Source organism: Ictalurus punctatus, chromosome 12 (assembly GCF_001660625.3).
Source record: "Ictalurus punctatus breed USDA103 chromosome 12, Coco_2.0, whole genome shotgun sequence".
Lineage (NCBI taxonomy): Eukaryota > Metazoa > Chordata > Actinopteri > Siluriformes > Ictaluridae > Ictalurus > Ictalurus punctatus.
The window spans coordinates 9,352,495-9,373,710 of record NC_030427.2 but is presented as its reverse complement, the minus strand read 5'-3'; the positions used below and the strand labels follow the sequence as shown (position 1 = coordinate 9,373,710).

Below are 21,216 nucleotides of genomic sequence, written 5' to 3'. Positions count from 1 at the left end.
AATATCAACAATACAACTCTGCATAATTACATTTCCAAACCGAATATACGTGACAAGGGGAAACGGTTTCGCTAGCTGAATAAGGGTTAAATGTAGTTCCGCGCGCAGCGGATTGATACAGCATGTGCATTTTCTTGTGAAGCGTCCGATAATGTTTTTGCACCCGGCCGGCATTTTACAGAAGCCATTTTGTAGTCGGTTGTAAAGGACTTGCGAATTAAATAATATATTTTTTACTATATATTTTTTTTCCATTTAAAGTTTAGCCATGCCTGGATATTCAGACAGAGACCGTGGAAGAGATAGAGGGTAAGTTCATGGCTTCGTTTTCATTTATTTTAAAGTAGGAAATCCAGCTGCGCTGTGCATCCGTTAAACGTCGTGTCTGTGTTTAACATTTAAAAAATAAAATAATTAAAATATATATTTATATATATTTCTAACCCAAGGTACAAGGTTACATTTGGGTAAGTCGGTATAGGGGACGTTATCCTGTAGCGCTTTTAAAACTTATTAATTGTTTAGCGTTAGAAAAAATGGAATGACAGTTTCTTATTTTGTAAAAAATATTTAAGCTCGTAATATTTACAAAACTGTAAACGAGACACTTTGAGTGGGTTCGTTGTTGTCCCGGTTTTTCTTGGTCACCATCTGGCCGAATCCCGAATGGCTCAATTTTGTATAAATAGTGCACTATACAGGCGGCCAGTGTAGGGTTATTTTCTTGTTCTCTTGACCAGGGAAGTACACTTGTATACCGAGTAGGGAGCCATTTGCATTACAGCCGTGAATGTGGATTCAAAATGCCGGCTCTTCTCGGCTTTGTTCTTGCTCTGGTCTGGATTAAAATGGCAGCGGGGAATGCGTCACACAAGTGTGCTTTTACAAGCAGATTTACAGTGGACATTGTGTGTAATATATGCCTGTATGAAAACATCTCCTAGTTATAGTTAACTACACACAAGGTGTCGTATAAAATATAAATAATAATTCAAGACCCATCTTGGTGCATTATCCTACACAGGGAGCTTTTTAAAATTTATTATTTTATATTTATATATATATATATATATTTGTGTGTAGGTTATGGATGATATTTTTTCTGTCCCACCTTTTATACATTTTGTGCATCTTTCTGTCTAACGTGTTTTCTGGGCACGAAAATAAAGATTTTTGAAATTGAATAAGGGGGGAGAGGGTGGAACTAGGAATTAGACTTTTTTTAGAATTAGAATTGCTTAACGTGCACCTCTTCTGGTTTTTCAGATATTCCCTTTCATGTCGTGTGTGTTTATAGAGCTGTTTGTGAATGTAAAAAGTCTGCAAAGTTTCAAAAATCAAAGCGCACGACAAACGGAGTTATTGACTCCCAACAGAAGGAAGTGATTCTGAACAGCTGAAACGACTCGTTATTAATTCCAGACTTTACTTCCTGTACAGACCTGCATAGATTTGTAACAAAAACAAAGTCTTCAGCAGCCGTAGACCAAGCATAACAGACTGGGACATCTGACCAATCAGAGCAGAGTATGCTCTCTGAAAGGAGGTGTTTAGAATGAAACCTTCTGTACGAGTCAATTTTGACACTAGGGGGAAAAAGCAATGCTGCAATTTAAAATATGAGCACATTAAAGTGTTTTTTGAACTTGGATGCATGTAAATCTATTGTATGAGAGCTTTTGAAAACAAATTTAGGCACGTTTCAAAACCATAATAGGTGTGCTTTAAGAAATTGTATATTCCAACAAGACAGTACATTCCCACAGAAGAACATCCCTCACGAAGCTCTCACGTGACCACCTCTGCTCTGTTTTATATTACCTGATTGTTTAATAGTATCATTTGCAAAGCATGGTGTATTCCAGCCTGGCTGGAAATTGTTTGGCCTGAGTAGTCCTCGGAGGGAAAACCTACAACTTTTTTTTTTTTTTTTTTTTTTCGTGGTAAATAGTACAGTATTCACACAACAGAGAGAACGATTTTCCAATAAGATCTGTTCAACTGTCAGTATTTATCAAGTTGTTGTAAGCTGAAAGAGACTGGCTGTGAAGAAAGGCGGTTTGGCCGTGTGCAATGCCGCTTAGCCAAAAATAGAATGTTTTTGTTTAGTTCTGGTCAGTCATGTCCGATGTTTTGGTAGCTGTCATGTATGATAAAGTTAGTAACATGCTAGGAATGGCAGCAGAACGAGCAGTGTAATGTATTCACAACAGCGGCACAGCCGAAGGGTTTTCAAATGTGTTTCAAAGGGTATTTTGAAGAAGTCTCCAGTGAGGCAAGTGTCCGATCGTACACCGTGACTGTCACACTGGAACGTTACATCCATAACTTTTGTGTTTTCTGCGACAGTTATGGCAGCGGTGCCCCTCGTTTCGGTGGAGGCCGCAGCGGCCCTCCTCTGTCTGGAAAATTCGGCAATCCCGGTGACCGACTGCGCAAACGACACTGGAACCTTGACGAGCTTCCTAAATTTGAGAAAAACTTCTACAAAGAGCATCTTGAAGTCACCCGGAGATCGCTGGTTAGTCAGTCTTCACGTTGTTGATTGTGCCAGTCACTCTGCTGTACAGGTTTTGTTTGAATGAGTCAGTCCTTTGCCATGCTGTGTCAAATCTGATCAATGATTTTTGTTTCTTGTGAAAACAGCAAGAGGTAGAACAGTACCGCAGGGCCAAAGAAGTTACAGTCAAAGGCAGAGATTGCCCAAAGCCTATTATTAAATTTCATGAAGCCACCTTCCCGAGTGAGTATATGGTACTCCTTCCGTTTACCGTATAATTTGTTTTTTCAGCTTTTACTCTTGAGAAAGCTTTTCGCATACTAACCCAATATAGTAATGCAATCCTCTGTACTAGAGTATTAATGTGAGATCTCTAACACAATATGTTTGATGTTACAGATTATGTCATGGATGTAATCAAGAAGCAGACATGGACTGAACCCACTCCCATCCAAGCTCAAGGCTGGCCGCTCGCGCTCAGCGGAAAAGACATGGTCGGCATCGCCCAAACCGGCTCTGGAAAAACCCTGGCGGTAAGTCATCTGAAACATTCACATCTGCAATTTTCAGGGTTTGTTCAAGGTTCAGGAAGTGCTTGAATTTTAATTTGTTACTGAAAATCTTCAAGAAAACATATAATCAAATAAGTTTAAAATCTATTGTTACATCTGGAATGGAGAAATGTACGTTGTTGTTTGGTTGGGGGGGGTCTGGTGGGGGGCACTTTTTGTGGTCAAAAGATAATCTTAAAATCCAAATGCATAACATTCCTAAGCTCACACATGGCAACCCATAGCGTAATTCAGTGGTCACCAACCCTCTTCCTTGAGATCTGCCTTAATGTAGGTTTCATCTCCAGCCAAAATCTAACACCGTCTGTTTTAGTTGATCAAGAACTTTTTAGGGCAATAATTAAATGATCTGGTGAGCACAATTATGGGTGGAGCTAAAGTCTTCTGGAAGGTAGATCTCCAGGAACAGGGCAGGTGACCACTGGCCTGGTTTATATTACTTTTGTGGTGCCTGTAAAATGTCATTCTTCTGGTCCTTGGAACAAAAGTGGGTGTTATAATTTTGTAGCATGTCTCTCTAAAAACCTGACTTGAGTTAGTCATGGTTTCAGACACAGGTAGTGAACAAGTTAAAAATGCTTTCTTGTCTTTACAGTACCTGTTACCAGCCATCGTGCACATTAACCACCAGCCATTCCTTGAGCATGGAGATGGTCCTATTGTAAGTTTTCCACGTTTTAATTTGTCCGTGGTTTCTCTGTCGTTTTAAAACATATACAGTTGGGGAGTCGAAGAGACTGCACTTGTGATATTGAAGGTTTTTCTCTTACACTTATTCATTTGGCAGACACTTTTAATATAGGTGTGAGTGAGAATATCATTTAAGCCTAGAGAGCCTGGGACCCTTGGGAGTATTACCGAACAGTGGCTCTCTGGTAGCCGTAACCAAAAAAGTTCCCATTGTCTCCTTTTTTGGCAGTCATTCAAATTATGGGTCCACCTGATAACTAGACCAGAGAAACCCAGTTCTAATCATCAGCCCTCTGACTCCCAACACACTTCTTAACCTAGTATTAACTAGTGGATTGAGTCCACCAAACTGCTGGACTGTACATCTTCACGATTAGAGTTATAAGCAGTTAGCTGTGGCAGGTTGGGTTGTTCTATGCCTAAACTTTGTTCCCGGACCCCCTGCTTTCAGTGTTTGGTGCTGGCCCCCACTCGTGAGCTGGCTCAGCAGGTGCAGCAGGTCGCTGCAGAGTATGGACGAGCCTCCCGCCTAAAGTCAACTTGTATCTACGGAGGAGCTCCCAAAGGACCCCAGATTCGAGACCTTGAGAGAGGTACAACAGGCTTTCAGCTTTAACAGCTATGCTAGTTTCTGTTTTGATCACCAAAAGTACATTATATATTAAAGTGCCATATAATAGCATTGGCTTACTTATGCAGTTGTTGTCCCTCTCCCTTCAGGTGTTGAGATCTGCATCGCCACCCCTGGTCGTCTGATCGACTTCCTGGAGGCAGGAAAGACCAACCTGCGGCGCTGCACCTACCTGGTGCTGGATGAGGCTGACCGCATGCTGGACATGGGCTTCGAACCACAGATCCGCAAAATTGTAGATCAGATCCGTGTAAGTGTGCCGTTGATGCGAATAATTATTTTTGTTTGATAGCACAGAAAACATCACGTTGATTTGGTTGTGGTTTCTCTGACCCATAGCCTGACAGGCAGACTCTAATGTGGAGCGCCACTTGGCCCAAAGAGGTGCGTCAGCTGGCCGAAGATTTCCTGAAGGAGTACGTTCAGATCAACATTGGAGCTCTGCAGCTCAGCGCCAACCACAACATCCTGCAGATTGTCGACGTCTGTAACGACGGAGAGAAGGACGATAAGTAAGTTGAAATACAAAAGGGACAAAGAGCTTACGAGATCCCAAAACATCCAAATGTCAGCTGCATTTTACCTGATTAAATGTTTTCATGTTCATTAAAGACTACGTTGCAGTAATTATTTTTTCCCTCCTCCATCAGACTAATCCGCTTGCTGGAGGAGATCATGAGCGAAAAGGAGAATAAGACCATCATCTTTGTAGAGACCAAAAGACGGTGTGATGAACTGACCCGGAGGATGAGGAGAGACGGGTAAGAGCAGATTTGATTTGATAGTTCCTGTGTTTCCCAGCTAAAGTTGCACATGTGCCTGAAATACATTCATTCAACGTCTTTGCTTTTCATCGTGGAGTGTCATGCATTTGTGGTTTTTTTTTTTTTTTTTTAATATTAACACCGACCCCTGTCCAAATGCTCCAGATTTCACTCGGTAATCACATTAGCCTTGCCAGTTATTTAACTCATAAGAGATCATTTTAAATTACTTCACTAATACTAGTTAATGGGTCGGCCTGTTTTGAAAGAGGGACAAAATTGACTTGGACGTAAATAAGTAGATGGACTTATTTACTGAGGCCTGCACTGGTTCTCCTGCATTTCTAGAGAAAATCTATCCCAAGCAACAATAACCATGATCATGTATATTATTATGCAGTTAAAATATAATCGATAATCTGTGTTTAGCCATCGGAAAACTGAAAATTACGAGGGCGGGAGATAACATAATAACTAGCAAATAAGTAATTATTTTTGCATTTGCATATTCATGGGGCTAAAAGTCTAATGTGAGAGTGTTTTTGTGTTACAGATGGCCTGCCATGGGAATCCATGGAGATAAAAGTCAGCAGGAGAGAGACTGGGTCCTGAACGGTAAGACGTGTACGGGTCACTTTCAACACTCGGCACACTGTAACCAGCCTTCCTCAAATAATCATCCCCTTCCCTTTTATAGAATTCAAGTACGGTAAAGCGTGCATCCTCATCGCGACAGACGTGGCCTCACGCGGATTAGGTCAGTATTTCTCAAGATGGCCTTGTCTTCGTGTCGTCTCTCTTCCTTTTTTTTTCTTTAGACAAAACCCCAGGACAAAAAAAAAAAAACATTGTTTCACTTTTAAAGAAAGTGATTTTTGCTTTCTTTAACTTCTTCTCTATGCATTCTGAGTTTTTCTCACCTAAAGGTGCAGTCTTTGTGGCAGGGCCTAGGCATGACAAGCCCCAAGGCCGGCAGAGGGGGAAGGAGAAGTGGAAGTGAGCGACTGGCGGCCACCCAGTCGCTTAGAGAGGTGAAATTTATTGAAAGAGAAAATGTCCGAGCTCAGCTCTGTGTGCCAGTAACCTTCAATAAGGCAGTGTGGCTAAGCCTTGGCTATGATAACCTAGTTTTAATAATACACACCTGTTCTCTGTCCATGGATTATCTTTAACAAATACACGTTTTGGTAACGGTTAATCTAGCCATCTTTCTATCTCAAACTACCAATGAATTAAAGCTTGATGCTGTTTGTTTTTTGCCTTGCATGCAGTCTGTAAAGAGCGTTTGTATGGCAAGTGGGCGCTTGTTTGAGATTTGGAAAGATCCTTCTCGATGCATGGAAGTTTACAAGCAATAATTAGAGGTTTAGTGACCTTTTTCTTCCTGACTCAAAGCGCTGGTGTTCATGGAACGGAGAGAGCAGTTTTTCAACTTCCTGTATCTCAATTGGTGAGACTGGCACATGTATAAAGGGGCTCTGGGACATCTATAGACAGTGGAGCAGAACGTTTGAATCTTAGAGAGAGAGAGAGAAAAAAAAAAGAAAAACTCGACAATTAAATCGACAGCAATGACTATCCAATTCCACGATTGAAGTTCCTCCCTCGCCTGCATTTTTCGTTCTTTTCAAAAAAGTCATGTCGAGACCTGCCAACGAGAGACATTTTCTCAAGTGAACACTGGCTTCTGGGAGCATCTTGCCTAGACGAGACTGTGATGAGGGATTTTGCGGTCGCTCATTAATAACCTCAAACAGAATGGGTGGGGGAAGGAAGCAACTAAGCAACACTGGTTTTCCCCCTTCGTGTTGGTACTTTTAGCTCTTTTGGGTCCCCTCATGTTAGCCATGGTCTGTTTGGTCTGGGCAAGACGGCAGTGTGGCCTTTATTAGCGAGCTTCTTATGAGTGTGCTGAAAGGGGGGGAACCTTTTTTTTAAGAAAAAAAGAAAGAAAAAAAAAAGGACCTATAAAGCGAAAAAGCCGAGCCGAACGGTCCTGTGTCGGCACACGAGGAGGCAAGAGTGCGCATAGTGGCCCTACTGCGTTAGAAGCACCCGGATGTCACTTGACAATTTGTGGGGAGTTGGCTGCATTGGGAAAGGACTAGTGAATGCATACTCCTTAATGGTAAGATGTTTATTCTCATGGTTTGATAAACAAAAAGAGGGAGGGAGGTGTATGGTGATTGTTAGGTCTGTTTTCTGTTTAATTTTCTGTTTGTTTGTTTTTTTCTTTTTTCTTTTTAATTTGGGGATTAAAGCAAATGGAGTGTGCATCCTTTTTCTCTTCCCATGGTAGTGTTCCCACTGAGACAATTGTTTGTTATATATATATATATTTATTTTTAAATTATTTATTTTATTTTTTTTATTATAGGATTTGTGCCTTAACACTTTCCTGGTTTTTTTTCCAGCCCAGTTAAGTATCCAGTAATTTACTGATTTCTTTGCTGTCTTTGCTAACTTGTGTTTTTTTTGGTGTGGCTGCTGTGGTGTGCAAAAAAAAAAAATTGTTGCCACATTCCCTTTTTTGCCACACTGCAACGCTTTACAGATGTGGAGGATGTGAAATTTGTCATCAATTATGACTACCCTAACTCCTCCGAGGACTATATCCACCGTATCGGCCGCACGGCCCGCAGTCAGAAAACGGGCACGGCCTACACCTTCTTTACGCCCAACAACATGAAACAGGCCAACGACCTGATCTCGGTCCTGCGCGAGGCCAGCCAAGCCATCAACCCCAAACTGCTCCAGATGGCAGAGGACCGAGGAGGTAAACAATGATAAAATAGTCATCAATTATTTTGCTTAAATTTCAATATTATAATGTTGAAATCACAATTTTGCTCCGTTTCTTTAGTAAGGAATAAAACAAGAACCGGGCATGCTGTTAAAGGAGAATAAGCAACAATAGGGTGGTCTGATGCGACTTGACAAGCAGAGTTATTTTCCAATAATGGTGCACCCTGTGGTGGTTTCTTTCTCTTATACCACAGCAATTTGCAAACGATAACAGTTTTTCATTTCTTACTGAATGACACATTGTCCCTTTTAACTGTTTATAGTTCCATTTAGCATTGTGGAACATCCACAAACCAAGTCAGTATCATATAAAACAATAAAATTGTCCAGCTTGTCACTGGAGACCTCCTATTCATGTTCAATGTCTCCTTAGAGAAAACCTCAATATGAACAATTGGCATGTTGTTGTTTTTTTTCTTTTCATTTTGTTTAACACATTTTCGAATGAGTTTATTATTAAGCTTAGATCATGTAGCTCGTCTGCCACGCAAGCCCCTGTGAATCGGTTGTTCTCATAGAAGCCATAACGTATTAGAACGAGTCTAATGATACAAATCCGTGATTGGAATTACAGCCAGCGCTACTGTCAATGTCGCTGTTATAGAAAATTAATCACCACCTTCTGGCAAAATCGGATTTGAGAATTCGACAGTGCTGTGGTACAAGCCTTTATGTATGTATGTATGTATGTATGTATGTATGTATATGTATGTGTGTGTTTCTTTGGTGACCCTTCTGCTAACTGTAACGTTTGGTTAGTTGGCACTTACGCAGCCGATGCAGTAACGGAGCGAGCAGGACAAGGATTCTGCAGGTGGCTTTCGGTAATCGGTTTGTAGTTTAATTGACCGTGCCGCTTTTTCTCCTGCAGGTCGTTCCAGAGGCGGTCGGGGAAGCTACAAGGACGACCGTCGGGACCGCTATTCCACTGGGGGTAGGAGAGATTTTGGTAGCTATAGGGATAGAGATGGTGACCGAGGTTACAGTAGCGGCCCCAAGCCACAGAACGGCAATTACAGCGGCGGCGGCAGTTACAACAAAAGTAACGGGAGTAGCAGTAACTACAGTAGCAACAGCTACAACAGTGGGGGAAACCCGAATGCTTTCGGAAACCAGAACTTCCAGAACCAGCCATTCCAGGGGAACCAGGGGCAATCCCAGAATGGAATGAACCACCCTCCATTCCCCTTTAACGCCCCTCAACCCCCCCAACAGCCTCCACAGCCCATGGTGCCCTACCCCATGCCCCCTGCCTTTCCCCAGTAGCCTAGAATCAGACTACGCGTTCGTGCGCACACGCACACATAGATACTGAAGTAACTGTTAGACTTGTTTAAGATTAATATTATTACTATTATACTTTGTACTGTTTATTTTGCTTACCGTGAGGTTGGAGGCTTGCTTATTAGTGCATCCAACCAATTCTGAGTCCAAGTGATCTTGGTGCAGCTGAGAGAGCTGCACATCCTTCACCTTTTTTTTTGTCTTCATTTTGTTACATTCCTCAGTAATTTATTTTTACTAGGTAATGTGTATATAATTTTTTTGGATTTAGTGTATGTTCACAATGATGTGTTTACAACGTTTGATTCGAGGGCCGAGCATGGACCCTCAAAATAAAGAAGTAAAATACCCAAAGGACTGTTTTGAGTCTTATTGTTTTACTCTCCATTTACTCTCTAGATTAGCTCGAATGTTAAGACACCAGCTTTTTATCTTATATATATTTATTTATTCATTCATTCATTTTCAGGTGATTCAGTTACCGATTTGCTTCTCTTTAAATCCAGTTTTAGACTGTGATATTACAAAGGTCTTTCCAGATTATTACTTGCCACACTGTATGAGAGAACCCCAATAGAATTGCCTGAATTCTATAATATAATTTGTTCGCCATGTTGGGTTTAAATCCTCTAAAAACAGATTCGCAATTGAATAACATTACTCCCTTCCAATTCACATCCTTCAAAGCATTGGCATGTTTTGTTTACTTTCACAATTGCCACTACTGTATTTTAGCTAATTCTTGAGTTTTACCTCATCCTATGCTGTCTTGTAATTATTACATTTTAGATGAGCGTTGTAATAAATTCATTCAGTTTTTTTTTTTCTTTTTCTTGTTATACTAACAATGGGAAACAATTTAAAAAGTACAAACACCAAAAACAAATCTTGGTGTTATGAGACCAAGGCTGTGTCTACGGCTTGGCCGTTGATACAATATGTACCGATCAGTACGTACGTGTCACGTGACCTACAACTTTAAAAAGAGCCGACACACTGCCTTCCATACTGCAGGATCTCGGCAGATGTAGTAGGTCATCCGGGTATTTCTCGCCTACTGTTTTCAGAACATTGAGAAGCCGGACATACTACTTTGCCGTACTACTTTTCACCTACTGTATAATAGGGTAGTAGGTATATTTGGGCAAGTTTCAAAGTGCTGTGTGTGGTACAAGCATAATGCACGCCATACCTCAGTTATCACCATCGCTACAGTGAAATATGGTGGTGGCAGCATCATGTTCTGGGGATGAACCTGGGTTTCTTGTCACAAGTGAAGCGAGAATGGATGGAGCAAAATCTAGGGGGATATTGCAAGAGAACTTGCTTCAGCTTGGAAGAAACTTGACCTTTTGGGAAGACAGTGGTCCCAAGCACAAAGCCAAAGCAATGCAGAAGTGGTTCAAAACAAAGAGGTGAATGTTTTACAGTGGTCAATTCAAAGTCTATCTGAAGCCCATCGAGAATCTGTGGCACTGTTTGAAAATTACAGTCAACAAACAACATCCAGCCAACCACAAGAACCTGGAGCAAACCGGCCAGGAAGAATTGGCGGGGAAATACAATGTGCGAGATTCTTATTCTGCTAATGACTTGGAGAACTGGTGCCAGGACGACAACCTCCTCCTGAACATCAGCAAGACAAAGGAGTTGATAGTGGACTTCAGCACAAAGCAGGAGTGAAGCTACCACCCCCTTAAGATCAACAGGGCCCCAGTGGAGAGACTGGACAGTTTCCTGTACCTTGGTGTTCACATCACACAGGACCTGTCACACTTGTGTTAATGTGACGTCCATTGACGTCTTTACCACCTTAGACGCTTAAGGGACTTTAAACCTACACCATCGAGAGCATCCTAACAGGAAGGATCACAACCTGGTTTGGGAACATCACCACACAGGATAGACGGGCTCTCCAGAGGGTGGTGCGATCAGCTGAGCTCACCATCCGCATGGAGCTTCATGACCTGCACTTTATCTACAGCAAGCGGTGCTGGACCAAGGCCAGGGAGAATGAAGGTCCTCAACCAGCTGAAGAATAGACTCTTCTCTCTGTTGCAGTCAGGGAAGCACTTCCGTTCCCTAAAGTCCAACACAGCGAGAAAGAGAAGGAGCTTCTTCCTGTAGGCCATTCGGGCCCTCAAAGTGGACAACACATAGAACTAGAGCCTGGACTTATTTGCACAACAGCCAGTACCTCAGCCTGATCCCTGCTGAAAAAAACAAACAAACAATAGAAACCCTCATAGAGTTTGTAACGTTTATATTGGGAATTCTATTGGGTTTAATGGAAACGGTAATGGTCTACTATTGGTAATTTATTGCCTTCTATTGGTGGCAAGTTATGTCTAGTGGATACCATTGAGGACCCATGTAATGGATACCATTTGGTAATGATTTTGATGGTTAACAGCTGATGGTTTTTAATGGTATTTGTAGTGGAAACCATTCGAATTTCGGGGGGGGGGGGGGGGGGTACATTATGTTTTTATGACACGGACAGTCTAAAAAAGTAATTGCACTGCACTGTACTGTGCATGGTTCTCTATGTGACCAATCAAATTTGAATTTATTCGAGATTTCCGGTCCGAAGTGCCACAATGTCTCCGCTGGATGGCGGTATTGGCTCATTGTAAGAAGCAAGGCGCGTATTACCAACAAAATAAGAGCTCTTGAAAGTGTACCTAGAGAAAACATAAATAGATACGAACTATAAGAGTAGCATTTTGTTATTCTGCGTCTCTAAACATAACAGACGAGAAAGCTGAGCTTATTATCAATTTATCTATAAATCAATTTCTTTTCAACATTATGATGTTTTTTTTTTCCCCCACCCATCATGTTACTTTATTATTTTTAAACCGTTTAAAACAGTTGTTCTAATTAATTACTGGAAATAACGCCGTTATGACCAGAGTAAAATTTCAGCTAGAACGTTTACACAAATGACCATGTGAAATAATTTAAAGTATAATGAAGGAAAGCCCAAGGAAAACGCGTAGAAATGATAAAAGTCACGTATCCAGAAGACATCTAGTACTTCCGGGTCGCGTTAAGCGCGCTGTATTCACGTGTACTATTATGAAAACAGGGTCAGTCCAGTTTAAAAAGAAGGGGGAAAAAACCCTCTTTTTTGTGCTCTGGGGTTGTGACGTGTATTTGAGGGTGATATCTAAAAAAAAGCTTTTCATTGTATTATAATAGATAACGCATGAGAAGGTGAATAAGACTGGTTGTTATTCAATAGAGTCAGGACAGACTAACTGGAATGCTTACTTACTGCATCAGAAGGCGACTTTTTGTTTTCAGCCGTGTGAGTTTGAACCTATCCCCTCTCCATGAGCTGCTCCAGTTACATAAACACTACGGGAAGAGCAGTGATGGAGGTTCTGATCCAGCCATTGGCATGTTACAGCTGTTACAGAGGCGGTTCTTCATCTCTCCAGATCAACACCATGCTGTGTCTTTCCTCAAAGGCAGAACCTGTGCATATGGACCCTTAGGAGTGGATCTCAAGAGGAACATGTTGGAGCAGTGGTGGTCTTCGGTGGTCAGATCAAGACCTCAGGTGTTCGGGATAAGCACCCTTCATGGGGTAGGAGATAAGAGTGCAAAAGAAGTTGAGGATCTTCTCAAGCGAAGGGATTTGACTAAAGAGCAGCTGGGTGAAAGCGTGGCTGTGCTTCTTCAACAGAGACGACCTTTGCGGACCAGTCTCCTTCAAGGTGGGTGATATCACAGAAGAGTGAGGATAAGGAGCCGGGCATTCTCAACTCCAGTCCTAAAGACTGGGGTTAAGGTTTTCCTGTTCCACATATACCCGCAGAGGCATCAGACATCATGTATATCATGTGATGATATAGATCAATCAGCCATAAGGTTAAATCTACTGACGGGTGACGTGAATAACGTTGATTATCTCGCTACGACGACACCTGTTAAGAGGTGGGATATATTAGGCAGCAAGTGAACAGTCAGTTCTTGAAGCTGATGTGTTGGAAGCAGGAAAAATGGGCAAGCGTAAGGATCTGAGCGACTCTGACAAGGGCCGACGGCAGGTCTCATGGGGGGTTCCCAGTATGCAACGGTTAATACCTACCAAAAGTGGTCCATAGAAGGACAACCGGTGAACCGGAGACAGGGGCGCCCAAGGCTCACTGATGTGCGTGTGGAGTGAAGGCTAGACCATCTGGTCTGATCCTACAGAAGAGCTACTGTAGCACAGATTGCTGAAAAAGTTAATGTTGTCTATGATAGGAAGATGTCCGAACACACAGTGCATCACAGCTTGCTGCGTATGCGTCTTCGTAGCCGCAGACCGGTCAGCGTACCCATGCTGACCCCTGTCCACTGCCGAAAGCGCTTACAATGGACACGTGAACATCAATGTATGAAATGGAATGAAATGTAATATACTTTATTATCCCCAGTAGGGAAATTTGGTGTGGACTCAGTATTCAACATTCCTACATCACCTGTTATTCTTAGAATAATCCTAATAGACAACAATCTGTTATGGGGTTTTTTCCTGTAGCGGGACATTTTGTCGGGGGTATGGTGGGTAGGTGGTTATCACGTTTGCCTCATACCTGCGGTGTTGAGGGTTCGAATCCCACCTCCACCCTGTGTGCGTGGAGTTTACATGTTCTCCCCGTGCTTTGGGGGTTTCCTCCGGGTATCCCGGTTTCCTCCCCCAGTGCCCAGTGATAGCTTGGCACCCCATCCAGGGCCCCGAGTTCCCTAGGATAAGCGCAGGATAAGTGGTCCAGAAAATAAATAAATAGATGGATAGGAATACACCTTTTCCTGTTTCATTGTGAGAAATTGTATGTGATCACATGACCAAGTGTTGTACTACAGCTCGGAATTTAACACGGTTTACTGCACTTTACCGAATGCTGGCGCTTAATGAGTCTCTTGAAACTCTTTAAGTTCATTGTTCAGATGATTTGTTCCTTTGCTCCGGGATTGGCAGGTGCTTTGGCGCAGTACGTCCCGTCCCTGGAGCTCACGAACAGGAAGCTGCCGTTTGGTCTGGCTGAAACCGGCCTGTGTTACCGGCCTGAAGACGACGACTCGGGTGCAGTCGGTTGGTGAGGTTTCAGCTTTTCACTTTTATCACGATCAACCTTGATATTAAACCTGTGAACATTAACCTCACCTCACCAAGGATAACGGGGAGAAAGTGAGTATATATATTTTTTAGAATGATTAAAACTGCTGACATTCTTATATATCCCCTTTTTTCAGTTCACATGTATGGGCTATAAAAATTCGATATTCTATGTAATAGTAGAAAATACCTGTTTTACAATTTAGAGCAAGAAATGTTAAACATCACCATAAAATGAAGATAGAAGCACATGCTAAAATTATGGTATTAACTTCCCAGCCATATTTATGTATATTTTGTTTATCTCTTGTGTATTTTTGCATCCTGAAAATATAATCTATTTTCCTCTTCTTTTTTTTTTGGCCCAGGATATACTTGATATTGCATTGTTTAGGAAATATTACATCTTGATATAAGTCCCGTATTCGTCAGTGGAGCTACTATAACAGTTTCAATGTTTCAGCTGTGCAAACGACTCTGCATTTGACTCGTGGTTCACTTTGCTTAAGAAAGAACGTGCTTCGTGTGGTTGAAGTAAACACAAACTCTGGTATTCGTCTTGTCTGCGGAAGGAAGAAACAAAACAAAAAAACCCCCGATAGGCTCGTTAATATTCGAATTCATTGAAATATTAAGTCGTTCCAGTAATACAAATCAAAATTGAGAATCTGCGTAACACAGATCCGGTCATGTAAAGCGGAATGCTTCGTTTTTTCCCCCGTGATAGCTCTTCAGAGGTGACGGAGGCGTCGCTCACGTGGTTCTGTTCCAGCCGGACGTCCTCGCAGTGGCTCGACTACTGGACACGACACAGACTAAAGTGGTGGCGAAAGGTGAGCGCTCTTGCACGTGTACAGGAAGTTGACGTTTGCTATGCGGCTTGTGGATTGTGTTGAATCGGAATCATGTTATTCGCGGTATACGTTTACACGTATTAGGATGTTTCCCTGGTGTTTGGCCACGACCCGATACATTCGACACGCACGTCTCCGACAGTATAACACCGTCATCGTCGTGATATGTAAATATCGCGCCTAATATACAGATATTCCAGTTTACACGGAAATAGTAGGCTCCGTTGTCGTTTACATTAGAGTGGAGGTGGAAATAGCAGTTCAGGGTGCGTTAAGCGGAGTGGAACAACTGGGATATATAATAAATAAGAGCAACGATACAAAGTAATGACAATCTTAATCAATCATATTTAGTGAATAGTGCTATTCATGCTATAAATGCTATTCAAAATAATATTTTACTGAAATAATAATAATAATAATAATAGTATGCAAGTATCTAGTGCATGAACCAGGAATTAGAGGTGGACCAATCGACAGGTTTGACAGAAATCCTATTATTCGTAATAACTTTTAATGCAGATTGCGTGTTACCGGTTAATAACAGGAATTGCCAGTGGATAGAAGCTGTTTCTACGGCGTGCTGTTTTTATTATCATGGAGCCGAATCGCTTTCCTGATGCTAGTACGTTTTGGCACAAAGTAATGTCCATATCCTGTTATTAAAGCCTTTAAGCAGACATTGCTACAGTTCGCTTCAGGGCCATCTGACTTCAGCGTGCGCGACGTTGCGGAGGACGAGCTCCACGAAGGTGCGGCCCGTGGAGTAAAGGTGCTCTACGAGTTCCCCTGGGGCACAGAGACGCTGGAAACACTGTGGATTCTCGGCGATACTGAGCTGCTCAGGAGACACCCGGGCAGTCTAGACAAACTAAAGGTGAGTGGCAATGTATTTCCTGCTGAAAACATATGTCCCAAAAGTCAACATATATAGGGGACTGTGTTCGCCAGCACCGCGTCAGTCACGCCTCCGTCAGTGGATGTTCGTGGACGTCCACTTCTCGGTTGTTCCGCAACATTTCAAGTCTTTTCGAATTTGTTAATAAGTTTGGCGACAGTGTCGTGTGTGTGTGTGTGTTTGCCATGTTCCCTGTTATAGTCCATCGCAGCCTTTGCGTCAGCGTCCCGATCCGGCCACGAGAATGATTTCAATACGTTCTCCTTCTGTCAAAAGGTGTTCTTAAAGGAACATATCTGGAAATATATATATATATATATATATATATATATATATATATATATATATATATATATATAAACGTATGAGAGTATGAAAAATGTTCATTTCCCTCTATGTATGGAGACTTTTGGGACACGCTGTATTTGCTTCCCCTTACCAAGGTGTGCAATATCACTGCCGCTGTTTATACCCAAGATGCATGTCTGCTCCAGATAACATCATGGACGACACCATTATGAACATTATGAACGTCGTGTGAGTTTTCACCGCATTTTGCGACAGGACACGATCACACACGGCAGTTTTACGTTTTACGGCGGACAAGAGAGTTCGGCTGCGTCTCAAACCGCATACTTTCCTACTATAGGCCTGTAGTGGGGAAAAATACATGTATCCCGGCTACTATATAGACGGTAACTACGTGATTTGGGACACACCCACCGCTTCAAGCAGTCGTCTATTAGCACGTACAGCATGACAAATAATTAATCGCAATTAAAGCGTTCATAAAAAAAAAAACACCCAAAACTGTATACGGTACCACAACGAAGACGAACTGTATGTCGATACGTGAAATTCTGGAGGGACGTCGGACGGCGTGGCGCGGTGACGTAATGACGTGTGCCGTTAATCTAATTATGTTCTATAACACGTAAAACGAGTACATGACAGGAGTATTCTAAAAGCGACTCGTAAACACCTCAATCACATTATTATCTTACTCAGAGTAAGGTCAATAACTAGATTACTACTGTCCATGTAAACGTAGTCATTGAGCAATGAGCTTGTAATTCTTCAGAATATTCCGACTTTGTTATGCGATATTGTGAATTCTTTACGCTCTAGTCATTCATCGATATTCATTACGTCTCTGTTTCGTGTATATGTCTGATTCGGATGAGTCCATTAACCCGCTCGTGAAGCGCTTCAGTTGAGCAGCGTTCATTCACCGTTCAGCTTCAGCTCGCGCAGTTTACGGATTATTTGAATCACTCGGACGATTCTTTAAAGATTTTTCCTCACAAGGCATCGTTAGGGCATCGTTAATGTCCTGCGTGTCATTTTTTTTTTTCTTTTTCAACAGTATGTTTTCGTTCAAATCGGCGCTCGTGTTTGCTTACGCACCTTCAAATTGGAACGCACACATGAATGTGACACAACGGGTAATAACGATCGAGGTCATGTGTATGTTGATGAAATAATCATTGTAAGAGGCTTAGTGTATTTTTTTGTCTTTTACTTCAACGTTGCATCGTATTACATTAGTCCGCATTTTCTATCCCTCTTTTTTTTGGGGGGGGGGGGGGGGGGGGTCTTTAAAGGCGATGGTCTGGACACTATTTCAAAACCCCTGTCTCGGTCTCAGACGCTTCCCCTCGAGAATACCGTGTGACGAACGTATAACTATCCCCACATTCTCTTATTTAATTCTTTTATTTTAATACCATTTTAATTATTTGCTTATCCTCTTCGCCCTACAGTGCAGAGACGGGAAGAAAGTCGTCGTGCCTCATGTCCTCTCTCTCAGCGCGAACGTGGACAGGGGAGTCCTGGCCGTCCTCTTTAACTCCCTACAGCATATCCAGAAAGTGGACAGCAAGGAGAGACTTCATCAGAGAACCGTACGAAGTCACGCGTTAAGCTCTTAATGATCACCGTTAAAGCTGCTTTCATATCATTTACTCGATCCTTCCACTGGAACAGTTCAAAAGGTTCAAAGGTATTAAGCCGTCCAAAGACGATATCCGAATGAACGTCTGTGGAAACTTTCCCACGTCCCCCACACTGTGAAATGTTTTCTACAAGCTCAATAGCATTTTATTTTTCTACAAGAGATGGTTTAAAAAAAAGACATACTGTCTGTACGTGCGGTAGCATGGCGTGAGATATTTTAGCACTGGATATGTTTCTTGCCGGATAGGTCATCATCAGGTTACGCATGCATAGGGGGTGGGGGAATCAAACCTGCACACCTGCTCAGATTTCTCTCCGTTTCCTCCAGATGTTGAAGCTGCATCCTACTTTAGCTCCTGTTAAAGTAGCACTGGACATGGGCAAAGGATCCACCTCCGAGCTCAGACAGGTAGTCAATACCAGACCTTCCGTTTCATTTATTCTCCAAATCTGAGTGTACGGAAACCCAAATGGGAATATTCTGGTGTAAATAATGATGGAGAAACTACGCAGCGCTCTTTTATTGCTGTCTTGTTTCTTCTCTTTTAGAATATTCGACAGGCCTACAGTTTGATTTCTCTCAGTTCATGTGGTTAAATAAATCTCTTAATTCGCGTAGTAAAATAAATCCGCGGTGGCACAAACGCGCAGGGCGACGGTTTTCATAATCATTCGCGACTTTCTCATCCCCTTTCGGTGTAAAGAGGGCGGGGCTAGACACACCCTCGCAAATCACAAGGCCGAGGTCAGTTTGCAACGACAGCGCATCGTTTTACTGACTCGGATCTTCTGAAGATTGAATCTCGTTCAGCAAAACGGACGAATCTTTTCGTCAGGTCGTTTCGTTCACGCGAGCAGAATTCATTTAAAATGTTGCGTTTTCAATAGCTAAAGTCCATCAAAACATCTGCTTTTCTATGCAATCTTTGGTCATATTCCGAATAAGGAAGAAAATGATAATGGAGTCGGGGACAAATTATGAGAAACGGAAATGATTCGTTCACCACTCAGATGAGTCTTCTGGTCCGAGTCGTTGGTTCTTTTATCACGTGATAGCTACATAGGCTGTAAAAGTTTAAAGCATTAACTAACACTTTATTAGCATATTCGGTGTTATGGAAAAGAACAATCATGACAGAAATTCCATCCATCCATCCATTTTCTGTACCGCTTATCCTACACAGGGTCGCAGGGAGCCTGGAGCCTATCCCAGGGGACTTGGGGCACAAGGCGGGGGACACACTGGACAGGGTGCCAACCCATCTAAGGGCACAATCACACACACTCGCACACCCATTCACACACTATAGACAATTTAGACATGCCAATCAGCCTACAATGCATTGTCTTTGGACTGGGGGAGGAAACCAGAGTACCCAGAGGAAGCTGGGAGGCACAGGGAGAACATACAAACTCCGTGCACACACAGGGCAGACGCCGGGAATTGAACCCCCAACCACAGAGGTGCGAGGCAAGCATGCTAACGACTAAGCCAACATGCCCCCCCCCATGTCAGAAATTCACAAATTTATAAATTGTAAGAAATTCAGAAACACGTCATGTAACTGTAAGAGTGAAAATAAAACGTAACTACCTGCTTGGTTATAAGGAAGGTTGGGACTTCTGAACTCATTTCTGTACCTAATACAGAACATATGCTGCCGTGACATCACGCGACAAATGGAGGAAAGACTCGGAGCAGAGTAAGGACTCCGGAGGCGAACTAATCATTTCTGTTTCCTGTACAGAACCTACGCAGTTTTCATGTTATAAACGAAGGAAAGGATGTCGCGCGTGCACGGCCAGCACAGAATGAGCGAATCACTCTCTGAGACCGCTCGTTATTCCCGAGTCATATAAAAGATTCGTTCAACATGTACGAATCGTTCATGAGCGACCCATCACTAACAACTACGCATTCCTAATCTAGCTTTGTCTTGGAGTCTGTGCGAGCCAGTGAACAAACACACACTAGTCAGTAAAGCTAGCCTATTGAGCACGGCTTACCGTTGGAATTGTTTACATCACAAGATTTCTTGATTCTGATTGGTCAGAAGGTGTTGATGAATTTTCTCTACCAGCAGGCCTGACAATAGTGCTGGCTAAAGTTAATATTAGGACGATGAGACATTTTGTCGTTTCGAATGGGATTTATTTGAGTTACAAACGTTTTCTCCGAGGTGTGTGAGGGCCTGCTTCACGAACTCCTAGAAGTGGGAATCAGTGCATGGCCTGGATACACGGACACCACGCAGTCCTCCATGGACAAACTGCACACCAAGTGAGAACTTCTTCAGTGTATTTCCAACGTTTACGTTACCTCACCACAGATACTCTGTACGTGAGGGTCAGTCACGTGTCTTTGGTGCTGTGTGTAGGTATGACGAGATGGGCGTGCTGTTTACGATGATGGTCGGGGAGAACACTCTGGAGAACGGGCTCCTGCTGGTTCGCAACCGCGACACCACCATCAGAGAGACCATGCACATCTCCGAGATCAGACAGTTTATTCTCAGATACATATCCACTGCGGAAAACGTCTGATCCGCTATACCCAGCCTGTGTTTGATGGACTTGTTGATCCTGAATCTTATTGCACGCAGTTTGAAATGATCAGTGTTAAATCTTTGTTATTAAAGAAAAGCTCCTCTGTGAAGCTCATTAAATATGTTTATACTGACATATTTGTGGTTTGTTATTTAGTGATTCCAGTGCTAATTTGTGTTGTTCTTGTGAGACGTTAGTGGTTGTGTTGCTCTGATATGACAGGATACATTGCGGGAGCAGTTGTCATGGTGTTTAATTGGAGAAAATATTGCGGTGATCTTAAACATTAGTGATATCAGAGGTCAGATTTTCCTGTTAGCTCCCAAAAAAAAACAAGCGCAAGAGCGTGTATTAATGAGGAATCCAACGTAGAATTAGGGGTGACAAGAAAACTTGGAGTCCCGAGTTCCAGAATGCATTAGAGTTGCGCTGGGTTGCAGCAGAGACACGACTAGGTTAGTTAGCACATCTAGGAGATGGCAAGCACGCTGGAGGTGACTGTGAAAGTTCCGTTCGTCTATTTTCCGTACCGCTTATCCTTCGCAGGGTCATGGGGGAGGCTGGAGCCTATCCCAGGGAACTTCGGGCACAAGCCAGGGGAC

General features: G+C 42.6%; 2 protein-coding genes across 3 annotated transcripts; both read left to right on the top strand.

Annotated features, from left to right (window-relative positions):
- The first annotated feature begins 149 nt into the window (after positions 1-149).
- LOC108273114 (probable ATP-dependent RNA helicase DDX5) lies at positions 150-9,600 on the top strand. Its single transcript, XM_017482143.3, has 13 exons — positions 150-309; positions 2,350-2,521; positions 2,647-2,743; positions 2,900-3,033; positions 3,668-3,733; positions 4,214-4,355; positions 4,483-4,643; positions 4,733-4,905; positions 5,044-5,154; positions 5,711-5,772; positions 5,855-5,914; positions 7,712-7,933; positions 8,834-9,600. The coding sequence occupies exons 1-13, from the start codon at positions 269-271 to the stop codon at positions 9,226-9,228; spliced, it is 1,836 nt and encodes a 611-aa protein (XP_017337632.2). The 5' UTR covers positions 150-268; the 3' UTR covers positions 9,229-9,600.
- A 2,678-nt stretch (positions 9,601-12,278) lies between these two features.
- polg2 (polymerase (DNA directed), gamma 2, accessory subunit) lies at positions 12,279-20,747 on the top strand. 2 transcript variants are annotated; one of them, XM_017482138.3, is made up of 8 exons: positions 12,281-12,971; positions 14,222-14,339; positions 15,087-15,192; positions 15,905-16,090; positions 17,875-18,015; positions 18,396-18,476; positions 20,248-20,348; positions 20,446-20,747. In XM_017482138.3, exons 1-8 carry the CDS (start codon positions 12,515-12,517, stop codon positions 20,609-20,611), a joined length of 1,356 nt encoding a protein of 451 aa, XP_017337627.1. In that variant the 5' UTR covers positions 12,281-12,514; the 3' UTR covers positions 20,612-20,747. The 2 variants fall into 2 exon arrangements, with proteins under 2 accessions (XP_017337629.1, XP_017337627.1); XM_017482140.3 differs by lacking the exon at positions 17,875-18,015 and having other exon boundaries at positions 12,279-12,971.
- Positions 20,748-21,216: the final 469 nt, after the last annotated feature.